Source organism: Opisthocomus hoazin, chromosome 28 (assembly GCF_030867145.1).
Source record: "Opisthocomus hoazin isolate bOpiHoa1 chromosome 28, bOpiHoa1.hap1, whole genome shotgun sequence".
NCBI classification, from domain to species: domain Eukaryota; kingdom Metazoa; phylum Chordata; class Aves; order Opisthocomiformes; family Opisthocomidae; genus Opisthocomus; species Opisthocomus hoazin.
In genome coordinates this window covers 7,405,879-7,418,071 of record NC_134441.1, presented here as the reverse complement: position 1 = coordinate 7,418,071, position 12,193 = coordinate 7,405,879, and the positions used below count along the sequence as shown (strand labels likewise).

The following is a 12,193-nucleotide window of genomic DNA, read 5'->3' as shown; positions in this document are numbered from 1 at the left end:
CTGTGCTCCTAAATGATTTATAATCAGCATAATACAATAACGACAAGAACTCCCTAATCAGATTACAGCGCTCGCCGTTTGTCTGGGGCTTTGCGCTGTAATCTCTTCCTCCTCTCTCTGCCATCGATTTTCCTTTCTCAGCCCAGCCCTTTGCTGAGCTCCGTCGAGGGCTTTTCCAGCCTCGGCGTCCTGGACCCGACTCGCCAGGACAGGTCCCGTTTTCCACCCTGGGACCCCGTCCACTCAGGGGAAGCCGTGAGCAATTTACTCCGGCAGCAAAACCCCTGAGTGCGTCGCCCGGCCCGTGCTGCTGCCTTTGTGAAATTTGATTAGTGGCTCCCTCGTTAGCCCGGCTGGCCCGGTACAAACCTCGTTAGACCCGTAGGATCTTCAAGCAAAGTCCGGAAGGTGTTTCCATTTCTTTGGTTAATGAGGAAAAATAGTGGTGGAAGTGGCTGGAAGGAGCGGGGATCGCAGCGGGGAGCGGGCTGGAGGACGGCGAGGAGAAAGGACTGTGTTAACACTGATTAATAATAAATAACTGCCATAATGAGCACTAATTAATAATAGCACACGCTTAAGAGATCGGTTCCCAGTGAATGGCACCGTGCCGCAGGAGTCCCCATCACTCCAGGTAACGGAGCCGGCAGCGCTGCCGGCTGCTCCCGACCATGCCCGGGTTGCCCGGGGTCTGGAGATGGGCACCAGCCTGGCTGTGGACCGGGATCATCCCGTAGGATCAGACCCGGGAAAGGATGGGGAGCCGTGGGCTAAGGAGCATCTCCCGTCCCTCCGAGCTGCCTCTCAAACCTCCGCCGGTGCTGGCAGCAGGTCCCAGGACACGGCAAGGTCTGCCTCGCTCCGTGCTTTTCCTTGGTCCGACACTCGCTCCCTGGGAAAACCTGCTACAGACTTGGGTTTTTGTCTTTCTGTGGACCAGTTTTGGGTGTTTCTGCACAGGGAGCATCGCTGCGCCCTGCCTGCTCCCCGCCGGGGCGGGCGGTGGAGCTCACGCTGCCCAGGCGAGGGGAGCGCGGCTGCGGGGACCTCTTCGTGTCCCGGCCCCTCCGATTCCGCGTGTGAGAGAGAGATTGACACGGAGCTTTAATCAGTGTAATATATAAAGCACTTAATTTGCCTTATTAAAAGTCTGCACTTTGGATTTTCAGGATCCAGGAAATTAACTCAAGCACCTAAGCATTTATTTGATTGAAAGAGATTATAAATAATTCATGCCTTTTCTTCGCCTTCGGTGGCAGACCTGCCGGCGTGGTGGGGCACCGGCAGCGGCTCCCAGGGTCCCTCCGGCACGGTGATGGAGCCGGTGGGCACCGGAGACACCTCATCCAGGGCGATGGGCACCGACAGAGCCCGGGGCAGCCCTGGGAGACCGTTCTGTGCCGGGGACCCCCAGCCGATGGGAACTGGAGCCGGTGCCTCTCACCGTGCCCGGCTGAGGGGCTGGGTGTCCCCCAGCAAGGGCTGGGCACGGCTGGAGGTGGCCGGGAGGAGGAGGAGCAGGCTGACCCAGAGCAAGTCAGGCTGGGTCAGGCCACGTACTGGTCTCGCTGTACTGGGAGGAGAGGAGCCAGCCACTAAAATCACCATGACAATAAAGCTGAATATTTCATCTATAATTCAGAGGAGCTGGAAAGTGGTTTTGTAAAAAAAAAAAAAATAAAAAATAAAAAAGAAGAACGTGGCTGAAGACAGTAGAAATTTATGCCGCTGTTCTCGCTGAGCGAGGATGTGGAGTGACCTTCGGCCGGGCGCTGGCTGCTGGGGGGGCAAGAGCAGGCGGGGGGCTGCGTGTGGCCATGGGGCCATCCCGGCAAGGGCTGACCGGCCAAACAGAAATCTGCAGGCGGGGTGTGCCTGCTGCGTGAGCTGTGCGTCGTCCGGCTGCCTTCGGGGTGTGGGCTGTGCACCCATGGGGCGGGCATCACCAGCCAGCGTGGGCTGAGCATCCTGGGGCCGTGGGGCTGAGCATCCCAGGGCTGTGGAGCTGAACATCCCAGGCCTGTGGGGCTGAGCATCCCAGGGCTGTGGGGCTGAGCATCACAGGGCTGTGCATCATCCGGCTGCCTTCGGGGCGTGGGGTGTGCACCCACGGGGTGGGCATCACCAGCCAGCGTGGGCTGAGCATCCTGGGGCCATGGGGCTGAGCATCCCGGGGCCGTGGGGCTGAGCACCCCAGGGCTGTGGAGCTGAACATCCCAGGCCTGTGGGGCTGAGCACCCCAGGGCTGTGGAGCTGAGCATCCTGAGGCTGTGGGGCTGAGCATCGCAGGGTCGTGGGGCTGAGCATCCTGGGGCTGTGGGGTTGAGCATCCTGAGGCTGTGGGGCTGAGCATCCCAGGGCTGTGGGGCTGAGCACCCCAGGGCTGTGGAGCTGAGCATCCTGAGGCTGTGGAGCTGAACATCCCAGGCCTGTGGGGCTGAGCATCCCAGGGCTGTGGGGCTGAGCATCCCAGGGCTGTGCATCATCCGGCTGCCTTCGGGGCGTGGGGTGTGCACCCACGGGGTGGGCATCACCAGCCAGCGTGGGCTGAGCATCCTGGGGCCACAGGGCTGAGCATCCTGGGGCTGTGGGTCTGAGTATCTCAGGCTCGTGGGGCTGAGCATCGTGAGGCTGTGGGGCTGAGCATTGCAGGGTTGTGGGGCTGAGCATCCTGAGGCCGTGGGGCTGAGCATCGCAGGGTCGTGGGGCTGAGCATCCTGAGGCTGTGGGGCTGAGCATCCCGGGGCCGTGGGGCTGAGCATCCCAGGGCTGTGGAGCTGAGCATCCTGAGGCTGTGGGGCTGAGCATCGCAGGGTCGTGGGGCTGAGCATCCTGGGGCTGTGGGGCTGAGCATCCTGAGGCCGTGGGGCTGAGCATCACAGGGCTGTGGGGCTGAGCATCCCAGGGCTGTGCATCATCCGGCTGCCTTCGGGGCGTGGGGTGTGCACCCATGGGGTGGGCATCACCAGCCAGCGTGGGTTGAGCATCCTGGGGCCACAGGGCTGAGCATCCTGGGGCTGTGGGTCTGAGTATCTCAGGCTCGTGGGGCTGAGCATCGTGAGGCTGTGGGGCTGAGCATTGCAGGGTTGTGGGGCTGAGCATCCTGAGGCCGTGGGGCTGAGCGTCGCAGGGTCGTGGGGCTGAGCATCCTGAGGCTGTGGGGCTGAGCATCCCAGGGCTGTGGGGCTGAGCATCCCAGGGCTGCGGGGCTGAGCATCGCAGGATGGTGGGGCTGAGCTTCCCAGGCTCATGGGTCTGAGCATCCCGGGGCTGCGCATCGTCCGGCTGCCTTCAGGATGCGGGATGTGCATCCCTAGGGATGGGCATGGGGGTCCGCGGCACGCAGAGCTGGGGGTCCCGAGGTTCGGCTGGGCGAGGGGCGCGGGGCTTGGGGTCGGGTCCGCAAGAACACCGCGGGGTGCGGGTCTCGGGGTGCGGGGAAGGCCGTGGCGGGGCTGCGGGGAGGGGACCCCGCTGTACGGCGGGCGCACAGTGCCCTCCAGCGGGCACATCCCCGCCGCCGGCCCCGCAGCTGGCCAGATGTGCCCCGCCGCTCCCAGGGCATCGCCTGACCCCCCTCCAGCCATGGGTGCGCTGAGCTGGGGGGGTCTCAGCTCTGCCGGGGGCGGGGGGGCTGCCAGCCGGGGGTCGGGGCGAGCGGGGTCTTCTCCTCCTCTCCTTCCCCGTCCCGCTCACTGCAGGTTCCTCTTCTTCGCGAACTTGAGGGCCACGTTGTCGTACTCGTTGTCCTCCAGCCACTCCTGGCCCTGCAGCAGGACCGGCTGCCGCAGCGGGACGGGGCGCTTGGGCACGGCGTAGTCATCCCGCTGCGGGTTGTAGGGGTACTCGTGCCCGGGCGGCTCCTCCGGGGCCGCCTGAAGCCTCCACGCCTCCCCCTTCACCTCCTCGGGCTCGTCGTAGACCACGGGGGGGGGAAGACCCTCGGGCTCGTCGTAGATGTGGTCGGGCTTGGCGGCTGTGGGGCGCGGCGGCGGCCGCTTGCCCGCTTGGCCCCCCGCCTCCTGGATGCTGTCGTAGAGGGGGTCGGGGACCCCCTTGGGGCAACCGAGCCCGCTGCTGAACTTGGCGGCCACGAAGGTCTTGGCGATGGTGTCGAAGGGGACGGCGTATTCGGCTTCGGCGGGAGTGTCCCTCCTCCAGCCCTTCTCCGGCGCCGGGGGGTTTCCCCGGGGGAGGGAGTTGCAGGGCTTGTTGTAGGGGCAGTCGGCACCGCGGAAGGGCAGGAAGGTGCCCGATGGCTCCCCAGCCCCCGGGCAGCTGCTGGGGAGCGTTGCCAGCTTGGCTTTTGGCACCTTCCCCTCCCAGGTGGGCTCCAGCGAGGGGCCAGCAGGCTCCTCGTGCCCCTGCGCCCAGCTGGGCACCTTGGCGTGGCCGGGCGGGCGGGCGGCATCGTCCCCAGGACCACCCCGCCGCGGCTCCTCGGCCCCCCGGCCCCGATGCACGTCGATGGCCGACTCGATCGCCTGGAAGATCTCGTTGCCTTGCCTGGTCTCGAACTCGAAGCTGCCTTCTCCGGATGCGCAGCGCCGGCCGGCCTCGAAGGAGAAGGTCACCTGGGGAGGGACGGCGTCAGGTCCCCGCGCCGCAGCCCGCCGCCAGCCCACCCTTCCTGCGTCCCCCTTACCTTATCCCGCCCGAAGCGCCGCAGGAAGCGGTAGGGCCAGCTGTAGAGGATCTCCAAGGTCTGGAAATCCCGCAGCTCCAGAGCCTCCTCGCCGGCTCGCAGGACGCACCGACCCCAGAGCCGGCAGCGCTCCGACGACTCGGTGGCTCTCACCGTCACCTCGAACGCCCGCTCCGAGCCGGCTGGGGACGGAGGAGGGCTGCCTTCGACACACGCGTCGCCCACCGCAAGCGAGGGGCCGTGGGGCTCGTGACCTCCCCGCGGCCGGGGCGGTGGGGAAGCGGCGTCCGGTCGATAAGAGCTCGAGGGCTCCGGCCGCGTGGGAGCAGCCCGATAGCGCAGCGCAACGCCGGACGCTGCCAAACCGCAGGGCAGGAAGGGGCTCGGTCGGGAGGAGACTTTCCACCGCGCCGCCTGCACGGAGCCGTTTCTGGGGGTGCTCCCCGGCACAAACCGGGGTGCCTGGGGAAGGGGTTGGGGGGGGGGATGCTGCGGGACGTGCGCTGAGCCCCACGCAAGCAAACCCAGCTCTGCCGCCCCTTCCCCACCGCCCGGCGCCTACCTTTGCCCCGGGAGCTGTACAGGGAGTTTTCCTCCATGGAGAACTCGCTGCCGGCGCCCAGCGAGCTCTGTTGGCCATCTTTGCCCGCCGCCTGCTCCCCTCTGCTCCTCTGCCGGGGCGGAATCACAGCATCACAGAATGTTGGGGGTTGGAAGGGACCTCTGGGGGTCACCCAGTCCAACCCCCTGCCCAAGAAGGGTCACCCAGAGCAGGCATCCCCCTCGCCTTCCCCATCGCAGCGACCCCCTGGGACCCCCCGCACGGATCCCACCGCTTCCCACCGTTCTGCCTGCCCGGCGCGTACCGGGAAAGCCAGCTCACAGAGCTTCTGGATCCAGCTGGGCGTCTCGGAGCCGTCGGCGGCCAGGAGGTACCGCTTCTCGGTGGTCTCCAGCAGGAAGGGGACCGTCTCCTTGGGGCAGCCGGCGTCGCCGCTCGCCTCCGCCACGTGCACGCAGTCGCTCAGCTTGACCAGCCGCTTGCCGCCCTCGCCCTTCCGCAGCTTCTCGGCGGCCGGCGGCACCGAGCCCTCGAAGAGCTCCAGGCGGGCGGTGGAGCAGGAGCTTTCCCGGTACAGGATGCCCCAGAACTTCCTCCATTTCTGCCGTGGGGAGAAGGAGCGAGAGGAGTGAGAAGCCAGAGGTGGAAGCTCCGCTTTCCCGCTGCTCCGAGTTTTCATCCCCTTGGGACCAGGCGTGAGCCCGGGGCAGGAGGTCGGGGCAAAGCCCTCCGGGGTTCAGAGTGGGGGGTGAGATAAATTGGGCAGAGGCGGGCAAAGCATCCCTGGCACAGAGCGCAGCCGGGATCCATCCCAGCCTCCCCCAGCGCCGGGATCCATCCCAGCCTCCCACAGAGCCGGGATCCATCCCAGTCTCCCCCAGCTCTGGGATCCATCCCAGCCTCATCCAGCACCAGGATCCATCCCAGTCTCCCCCAGCACCGGGATCCATCCCAGTCTCCCCCAGCTCTGGGATCCATCCCAGCCTCCCCCAGCGCCGGGATCCATCCCAGCCTCCCCCAGCGCTGGGATCCATCCCAGTCTCCCCCAGCGCTGGGATCCATCCCAGTCTCCCCCAGTGCTGGGATCCATCCCAGCCTCCCCCAGCGCCGGGATCCATCCCAGCCTCCCCCAGCACTGGGATCCATCCCAGTCTCCCCCAGCGCTGGGATCCATCCCAGTCTCCCCCAGCACTGGGATCCATCCCAGCCTCCCCCAGCACCGGGATCCATCCCAGCTTCCCCCAGCAGTGGGATACATCCCAGCCTCACCCAGCGCAGGGATCCATCCCAGCCTCCCCCAGCACCGGATCCATCCCAGCCTCCCCGAGTGCCGGTATCCGTCCCAGCCTCACCCAGCACCGGGACCCATCCCAGCCTCCCCCAGTGCCGGGATCCATCCCAGTCTCCCCCAGTGCTGGGATCCATCCCATCCTCCCCCAGCGCCGGGATCCATCCCAAGCCTTGCCCCAGCACTGGGATCCATCCCAGCCTCCCCCAGCACCGGGATCCATCCCAGTCTCCCCCAGCAGCAGGATCCATCCCACACCTTCCCCCAACACCGGGATCCATCCCACGCCTTCCCCCAGCGCCGGGATCCATCCCAGCCTCACCCAGCGCCGGGATCCATCCCAGCCTCCCCCAGCGCTGGGATCCATCCCAGTCTCCTCCAGCAGCGGGACCCATCCCAGCCTCACCCAGCACCGGGATCCATCCCAGCCTCCCACAGAGCCAGGATCCATCCCAGTCTCCCCCAGCTCTGGGATCCATCCCAGCCTCATCCAGCACCAGGATCCATCCCAGTCTCCCCCAGCACTGGGATCCATCCCAGTCTCCCCCAGCAGCGGGACCCATCCCAGCCTCACCCAGCACTGGGATCCATCCCAGCCTCCCCCAGCAGCAGGATCCATCCCAGTCTCCCCCAGTGCTGGGATCCATCCCAGCCTCCCCCAGCGCCGGGACCCATCCCAGCCTCCCACAGAGCCAGGATCCATCCCAGTCTCCCCCAGCACTGGGATCCATCCCAGCCTCCCCCAGTGCCGGGATCCATCCCAGTCTCCCCCAGCGCCGGGATCCATCCCAGCCTCCCCCAGCGCCGGGATCCATCCCAGTCTCCCCCAGCGCCGGGATCCATCCCAGCCTCCCCCAGCACTGGGATCCATCCCAGCCTCCCCCAGCACCGGGATCCATCCCAGCCTCCCACAGAGCCAGGATCCATCCCAGTCTCCCCCAGCTCTGGGATCCATCCCAGCCTCATCCAGCACCAGGATCCATCCCAGTCTCCCCCAGCACTGGGATCCATCCCAGTCGCCCCCAGCAGCGGGACCCATCCCAGCCTCACCCAGCACTGGGATCCATCCCAGCCTCCCCCAGCAGCGGGATCCATCCCAGCCTCCCACAGAGCCAGGATCCATCCCAGCCTCCCCCAGTGCCGGGATCCATCCCAGCCTCACCCAGCGCCGGGATCCATCCCAGCCTCCCACAGAGCCAGGATCCATCCCAGTCTCCCCCAGCACTGGGATCCATCCCAGCCTCCCCCAGTGCCGTGATCCATCCCAGCCTCCCCCAGCGCTGGGATCCATCCCAGTCTCCCCCAACACCGGGATCCATCCCAGCCTCATCCAACACCAGGATCCATCCCAGCCTCCCCCAGCACTGGGATCCATCCCAGTCTCCCCCAACACCGGGATCCATCCCAGCCTCATCCAACACCAGGATCCATCCCAGTCTCCCCCAGCACTGGGATCCATCCCAGCCTCCCCCAGTGCCGGGATCCATCCCAGTCTCCCCCAGCGCCGGGATCCATCCCAGTCTCCCCCAGCGCCGGGATCCATCCCAGCCTCCCACAGAGCCAGGATCCATTCCACGCCTTCCCCCAGCGCCGGGATCCATCCCAGCCTCATCCAGCACCGGGATCCAACCCAGCCTCCCCCAGCACCAGGATCCATCCCAGCCTCCCCCAGCGCCGGGATTCATCCCAGCCTCCCCCAGCACTGGGATCCATCCCAGTCTCACCCAGCACTGGGATCCATCCCAGCCTCCCCCAGCGCTGGGATCCATCCCAGCCTCCCCCAGTGCCGGGATCCATCCCACGCTTTCCCGCAGCACCCAAAAGCCACGCCGATGGCCCCCCTCGAGGACTTTCCGCCCCGTCTTCACCAAAAACGCCAATTTTTGAACAATTCCCGACTCGCCCTCGGAGGCGGCCGCGCTCGAGGCCGTGCCGCGCGTGGGAGGGGGAAGCCCTGCACCCGAACCAGAGCATCCTCCGCGGCGGCTCCGGCACCGGAGGCTTTGCCGAAACACGGCACCCTCTTCTTCCAACCTGTCCCCAACGCCTTCCGTCCCCCTGCCTGTCCCCACCGGGCTGTCGCGGCGACGGATGGCCAACGGGTGGGAGCGCCCCGTTCCCATCGGATGAACCCCCCCCGCACCCCCATATCCAGGCCAGCCGAGCCCCCCCCCATGGGTCCAAGCAGCCCCCGGCCCCCTCCTCACCTTCCCGAATGTCTGCTGCAGCTGGAGGTGGAGCACACCCTGCTTCACCACCGCCTCCTCCATCCTCCAGCCACCAGCATCCTCCGGACCCCCCTGCCCCGCCGCCCCAGGGGGGTCCCGGCACGGCCGCTGGCCCCTCTCCCGCCGCGGCGCTGCCGTCACCGCGGCCCGGGACAGCTCAGCATGTGACGTGCGGTCGGGTTCTTCTGTTTCCTACGCTCGCTCGGCGCCGGTTCCGGTTTCCTGCGCCTGCGAGCTTGCCATAACGGGCATGGCCACCCCCGGCCCCGGCCCCGGCTCGCAGCGTCGCCAGGAAGCCCCCCCGGGGCCGTGCCTCGGTGTCCCCATCTGTGAAATGGGTCCATGGGCAGCTCCCAGGGCTGCCCCGCTGGGTAGCGACCCCCCAGCTCTGCTCCCAGGCTTCCCAGTGCTCCCAGTAAGGGCGTCCCAGCCTCCAGCCCCCCAAACTGGCCACGGCACAGCTGGGGAGGGGACAAGGGGACGGGGGCAGGTGACGGCGCGATGCGGAGGAGGGAGGGAGGGTGCGAGGCTGCGGGCAGCGCTGGGGCCGCATGCGGTGCCCACACACCCGGGATGGGGACGGGGACGGCGGGTAACTGGGTGCAGGGTAACCAGGACTGGTGCAGGGGTAACTGGGAGCACTGGTGCAGCAGCTGGGGTAACTGGGAGCGCTGGTGCAGGGGTAACTGGGAGAACTGGTACAGGGGCTGGGGTAATTGGGAGCACTGGTACAGAGGTAACTGGGGGTACTGGTGCAGCAGCTGGGGTAATTGGGAGCACTGGTGCAGGGGTAACTTGGGGCACTGGTGCAGGGGTTGGGGTAACTGGGAGCACTGGTGTAAGGAACAGGGTGCAGGGGACATGGTTGCAGGACACTGGGAGCACTGGTGTGAGGGTAACCAGGGGTACTGGTGCTGGGCTGGAGCAACTGGAGGCCACTGGTGCAAGGAACTGGCTGCAGGGACATGGTTGCAGGACACTGGGAGCACTGGGGCAGGGGTAACTGGGGGCACTGGTGCACTGGCGCTGGGCTGGGGCAACTGGAGGCCACTGGTGCAAGGAACTGGGTATAGGGATGTGCTTGCAGGACACTGGGAGCACTGGTTCTGGGCACTGGGGGCACTGGAACCACTGGGAACACCGATGCAGAGGCTGGGGTAACTGGGAGCACTGGTGCGAAACACGGGCTGCAGGGATGTGGTTGCGGGACACTGGGAGCACTGGTGCCGGGCACTGGAAGCACTGGGAGCACTGGTACGGGTCTGGGGTAACCGGTGGCCACTGGTGCGAGGCACTGGCTGCAGGGATGTGCTTGCGGGACACTGGGAGCACTGGTGCCGGGCGCTGGGGGCGCTGGGGGCGCTGGGGGCGCTGGGGGCACTGGGGGCACTGGAAGGACTGGGAGCACTGGTGCGGGGGCTGCTGGAGCACGAGGCTTGTCCCCGGCTGGGTAACTGGGGCCGCTGGTGCAAGGACACGGCCGCAGGGCACTGGGAGCACTGGTGCCAGACCCCGCGCTCGCTGGCAGCGCGGGGCGGCGGGGGGGTGCGCGGCCCCTTTAAGCGCCATGTCAACAAAGCCCGCCCCTCCCTCCGCCGCGTCGCCGCCGCCGTGACGTCAGCGGCGCCGCAGCCGGCGCGCGGCGGGGGTGGGCGGGGTCGGGGCGGTCGGCGCAGGCGCGGCGGGGGCGGCGGGGGGCCGTGGCGCGTGCGCGCGGGCGGGCGGGGGCCGGGGCCGAGCGGGGGGTGGGGGGGGGCGCGCGGGCGGGCGCGTGCCGGGCCCGGCGGAGGCGGAGGCGGAGGGAGCGGAGCATGAATGGAGCAAAATGGCGGATCATGTGCAGGTGAGGGGGCCGCGCCGCCGGGACCCCCGGGACGCCCCTTCCCGCCCCGCCAGCCGCGCAGGGCCTCGCCGGGGCGGCGGGGTAGGCCCGGCCCGGCGCGGCGCGGTGAGGCCCGGCGCGGTGGGGCCCGGCCCGGCGCGGCGGTGAGGGGGGGGTGGCAGCGGGCGCCGCAGGCCCCTCAGGCCCCGCGGCCCGGTGTAGCCGCGGTTAGTCCCCGCCTCGCAGCGCGGTTCCCCCTCACGGCGGGGGCGAGCGGCCTTGGCGGGCCGGCGGAGCGGCCTTCTCCCATCTCCGGGCCGTGTTTGCGGGCCTCGGGCTGTGTCACCGCCGGGCCCGGCCTCCCCGGGGGGAGGGCGGCCGAGGCCGGCGGCGTTTCCCGGCCGGGCGGCCTCTGCCTCCTCCCGCCGCCGCCGTGGGGTTTTCTGGCGACGCCGGGAACAAAACATTTGGGGAAAGGAAGGTCGGATGCGTGTGTGTGTCCCCCCCGGCCTCGGAAACCCAGCCGCCGGCTCCAGCCCCCCCCCACCCCGCTGCCGCCCCCCGCCCGGGGTCTTGGCGGGCCCCCGGGCCGGCCTTGGCGGTCGCGTCCCTTTGGTTTCCCAGCTGCGAGGGAGCTTTGGCGGCTGGGTGAAGTGGTTGGGCTGGCGTTGGAGGACCCGAGCCCTGCGTGGGTAAGCGCGGTGCTGCCGTGAACGGGAGCCCGGAGCCGAGCGGAAGGTGAGGGTGGCTCTAACCGAGCCCGGTAGGATGGAGAACCCTCCGAAGAGCCGGCGGTGCCAGACAGAAAAATTAAAAATAGGTACCGCTGGGGAAATAGCGAGGGGGGGGGGGGGTTTGCATAATGTTTTAGCTGAACTGGCGCAGGATTTGCATGGTGGCCGAAAGGCTGGCTGAGCTGCGACGGCGCTGGTGGTTACCGATTATCCGTGCAACTTCTAAATAAATATCGCCTTCGCCCGGCACGCCGGCGGACCACAAGGGTGAGCAGTTTATTAACTCACAGCAGAGCCCAGCAGCTCGCAGGTTGTCTGGCGGGGTTGCTGGCGAACGTCTCTTGGGTAATCTCAGGGGACGAGAGGAATTACTGCATTATTAGACAATTCACAGGCCCTAAATTTACGGAAGAAACTGATTTTGTTGGCCGCTTGTTGGTCCATCCCTGCCTTTTGAACTTAGCCGGCGAGCCTGCGCGTTGACGCTGAAGGCAGGTGAAACAGCTGCTCTTGCTGCTTTAAAACTGTGCTTCCTACCCTGCTTTTCTTTGTTAAATATTGAGTTGGGCAAATGGAAGTTTGAGCCGTTAGAGCAGCATTGCAGTTGCTGTGTTCCACTTGGTTAGTTAAAGTTTAACGTCAGAGGCTTGGAAGATGTTCCACGCGGAGGAAAACCGATTTGCAAATACAGTTAAGGCACCTGCAGCTTGGTGCAGTTCCTGTGCAGGACAAATATAGCTAACGAAGTTGTTCTGTGCTGTAACTGCATGGGGTTTGCTTGCTTTTTATTGTCGTGTCTTCTCTCTGCTCCAGGTAAAGGCGTTAAGTGGTCGCTCTGAGGAGCCTCACGCAGTTCCCTTCGGAAAGGAGAGCGTGAGGTTCCCTTTAAAACCGAGAGGTTTTTGGCTGGAAGG

The 12,193-nt window shown here is 66.9% G+C and overlaps 2 protein-coding genes across 2 annotated transcripts in view; one reads left to right on the top strand and one right to left on the bottom strand.

Annotated features, from left to right (window-relative positions):
• Window positions 1–1,185: 1,185 nt before the first annotated feature.
• Window positions 1,186–8,856, bottom strand: DOK2 (docking protein 2). The gene is made up of 5 exons (XM_075444622.1): window positions 8,703–8,856; window positions 5,512–5,808; window positions 5,208–5,316; window positions 4,646–4,827; window positions 1,186–4,574 (listed from the first exon to the last, which is right to left on the bottom strand). Exons 1-5 carry the CDS (start codon window positions 8,763–8,765, stop codon window positions 3,693–3,695), a joined length of 1,533 nt encoding a protein of 510 aa, XP_075300737.1. The 5' UTR covers window positions 8,766–8,856; the 3' UTR covers window positions 1,186–3,692.
• Window positions 8,857–10,482: 1,626 nt separating this feature from the next.
• XPO7 (exportin 7) overlaps window positions 10,483–12,193 on the top strand; it is a 51,925-nt gene continuing 50,214 nt past the window's right edge. The window contains 1 exon segment of the mRNA XM_075444874.1: window positions 10,483–10,566. Coding sequence (XP_075300989.1) covers window positions 10,549–10,566 — 18 coding nt within the window. The 5' untranslated portion in view covers window positions 10,483–10,548.

Excerpts from the sequence above, each read along its gene's own strand:
- DOK2 (XM_075444622.1), bottom strand. The coding sequence starts at position 8,765 with ATGGAGGAGGCGGTGGTGAAGCAGGGTGTGCTCCACCTCCAGCTGCAG. Across the intron at positions 5,809-8,702 it reads TGCAGCAGACATTCGGGAAG|AAATGGAGGAAGTTCTGGGG; the intron begins GTGAGGAGGGGG and ends TCCCCACGGCAG. Across the intron at positions 5,317-5,511 it reads TCTGTGAGCTGGCTTTCCCG|AGGAGCAGAGGGGAGCAGGC; the intron begins GTACGCGCCGGG and ends CCGCCCCGGCAG.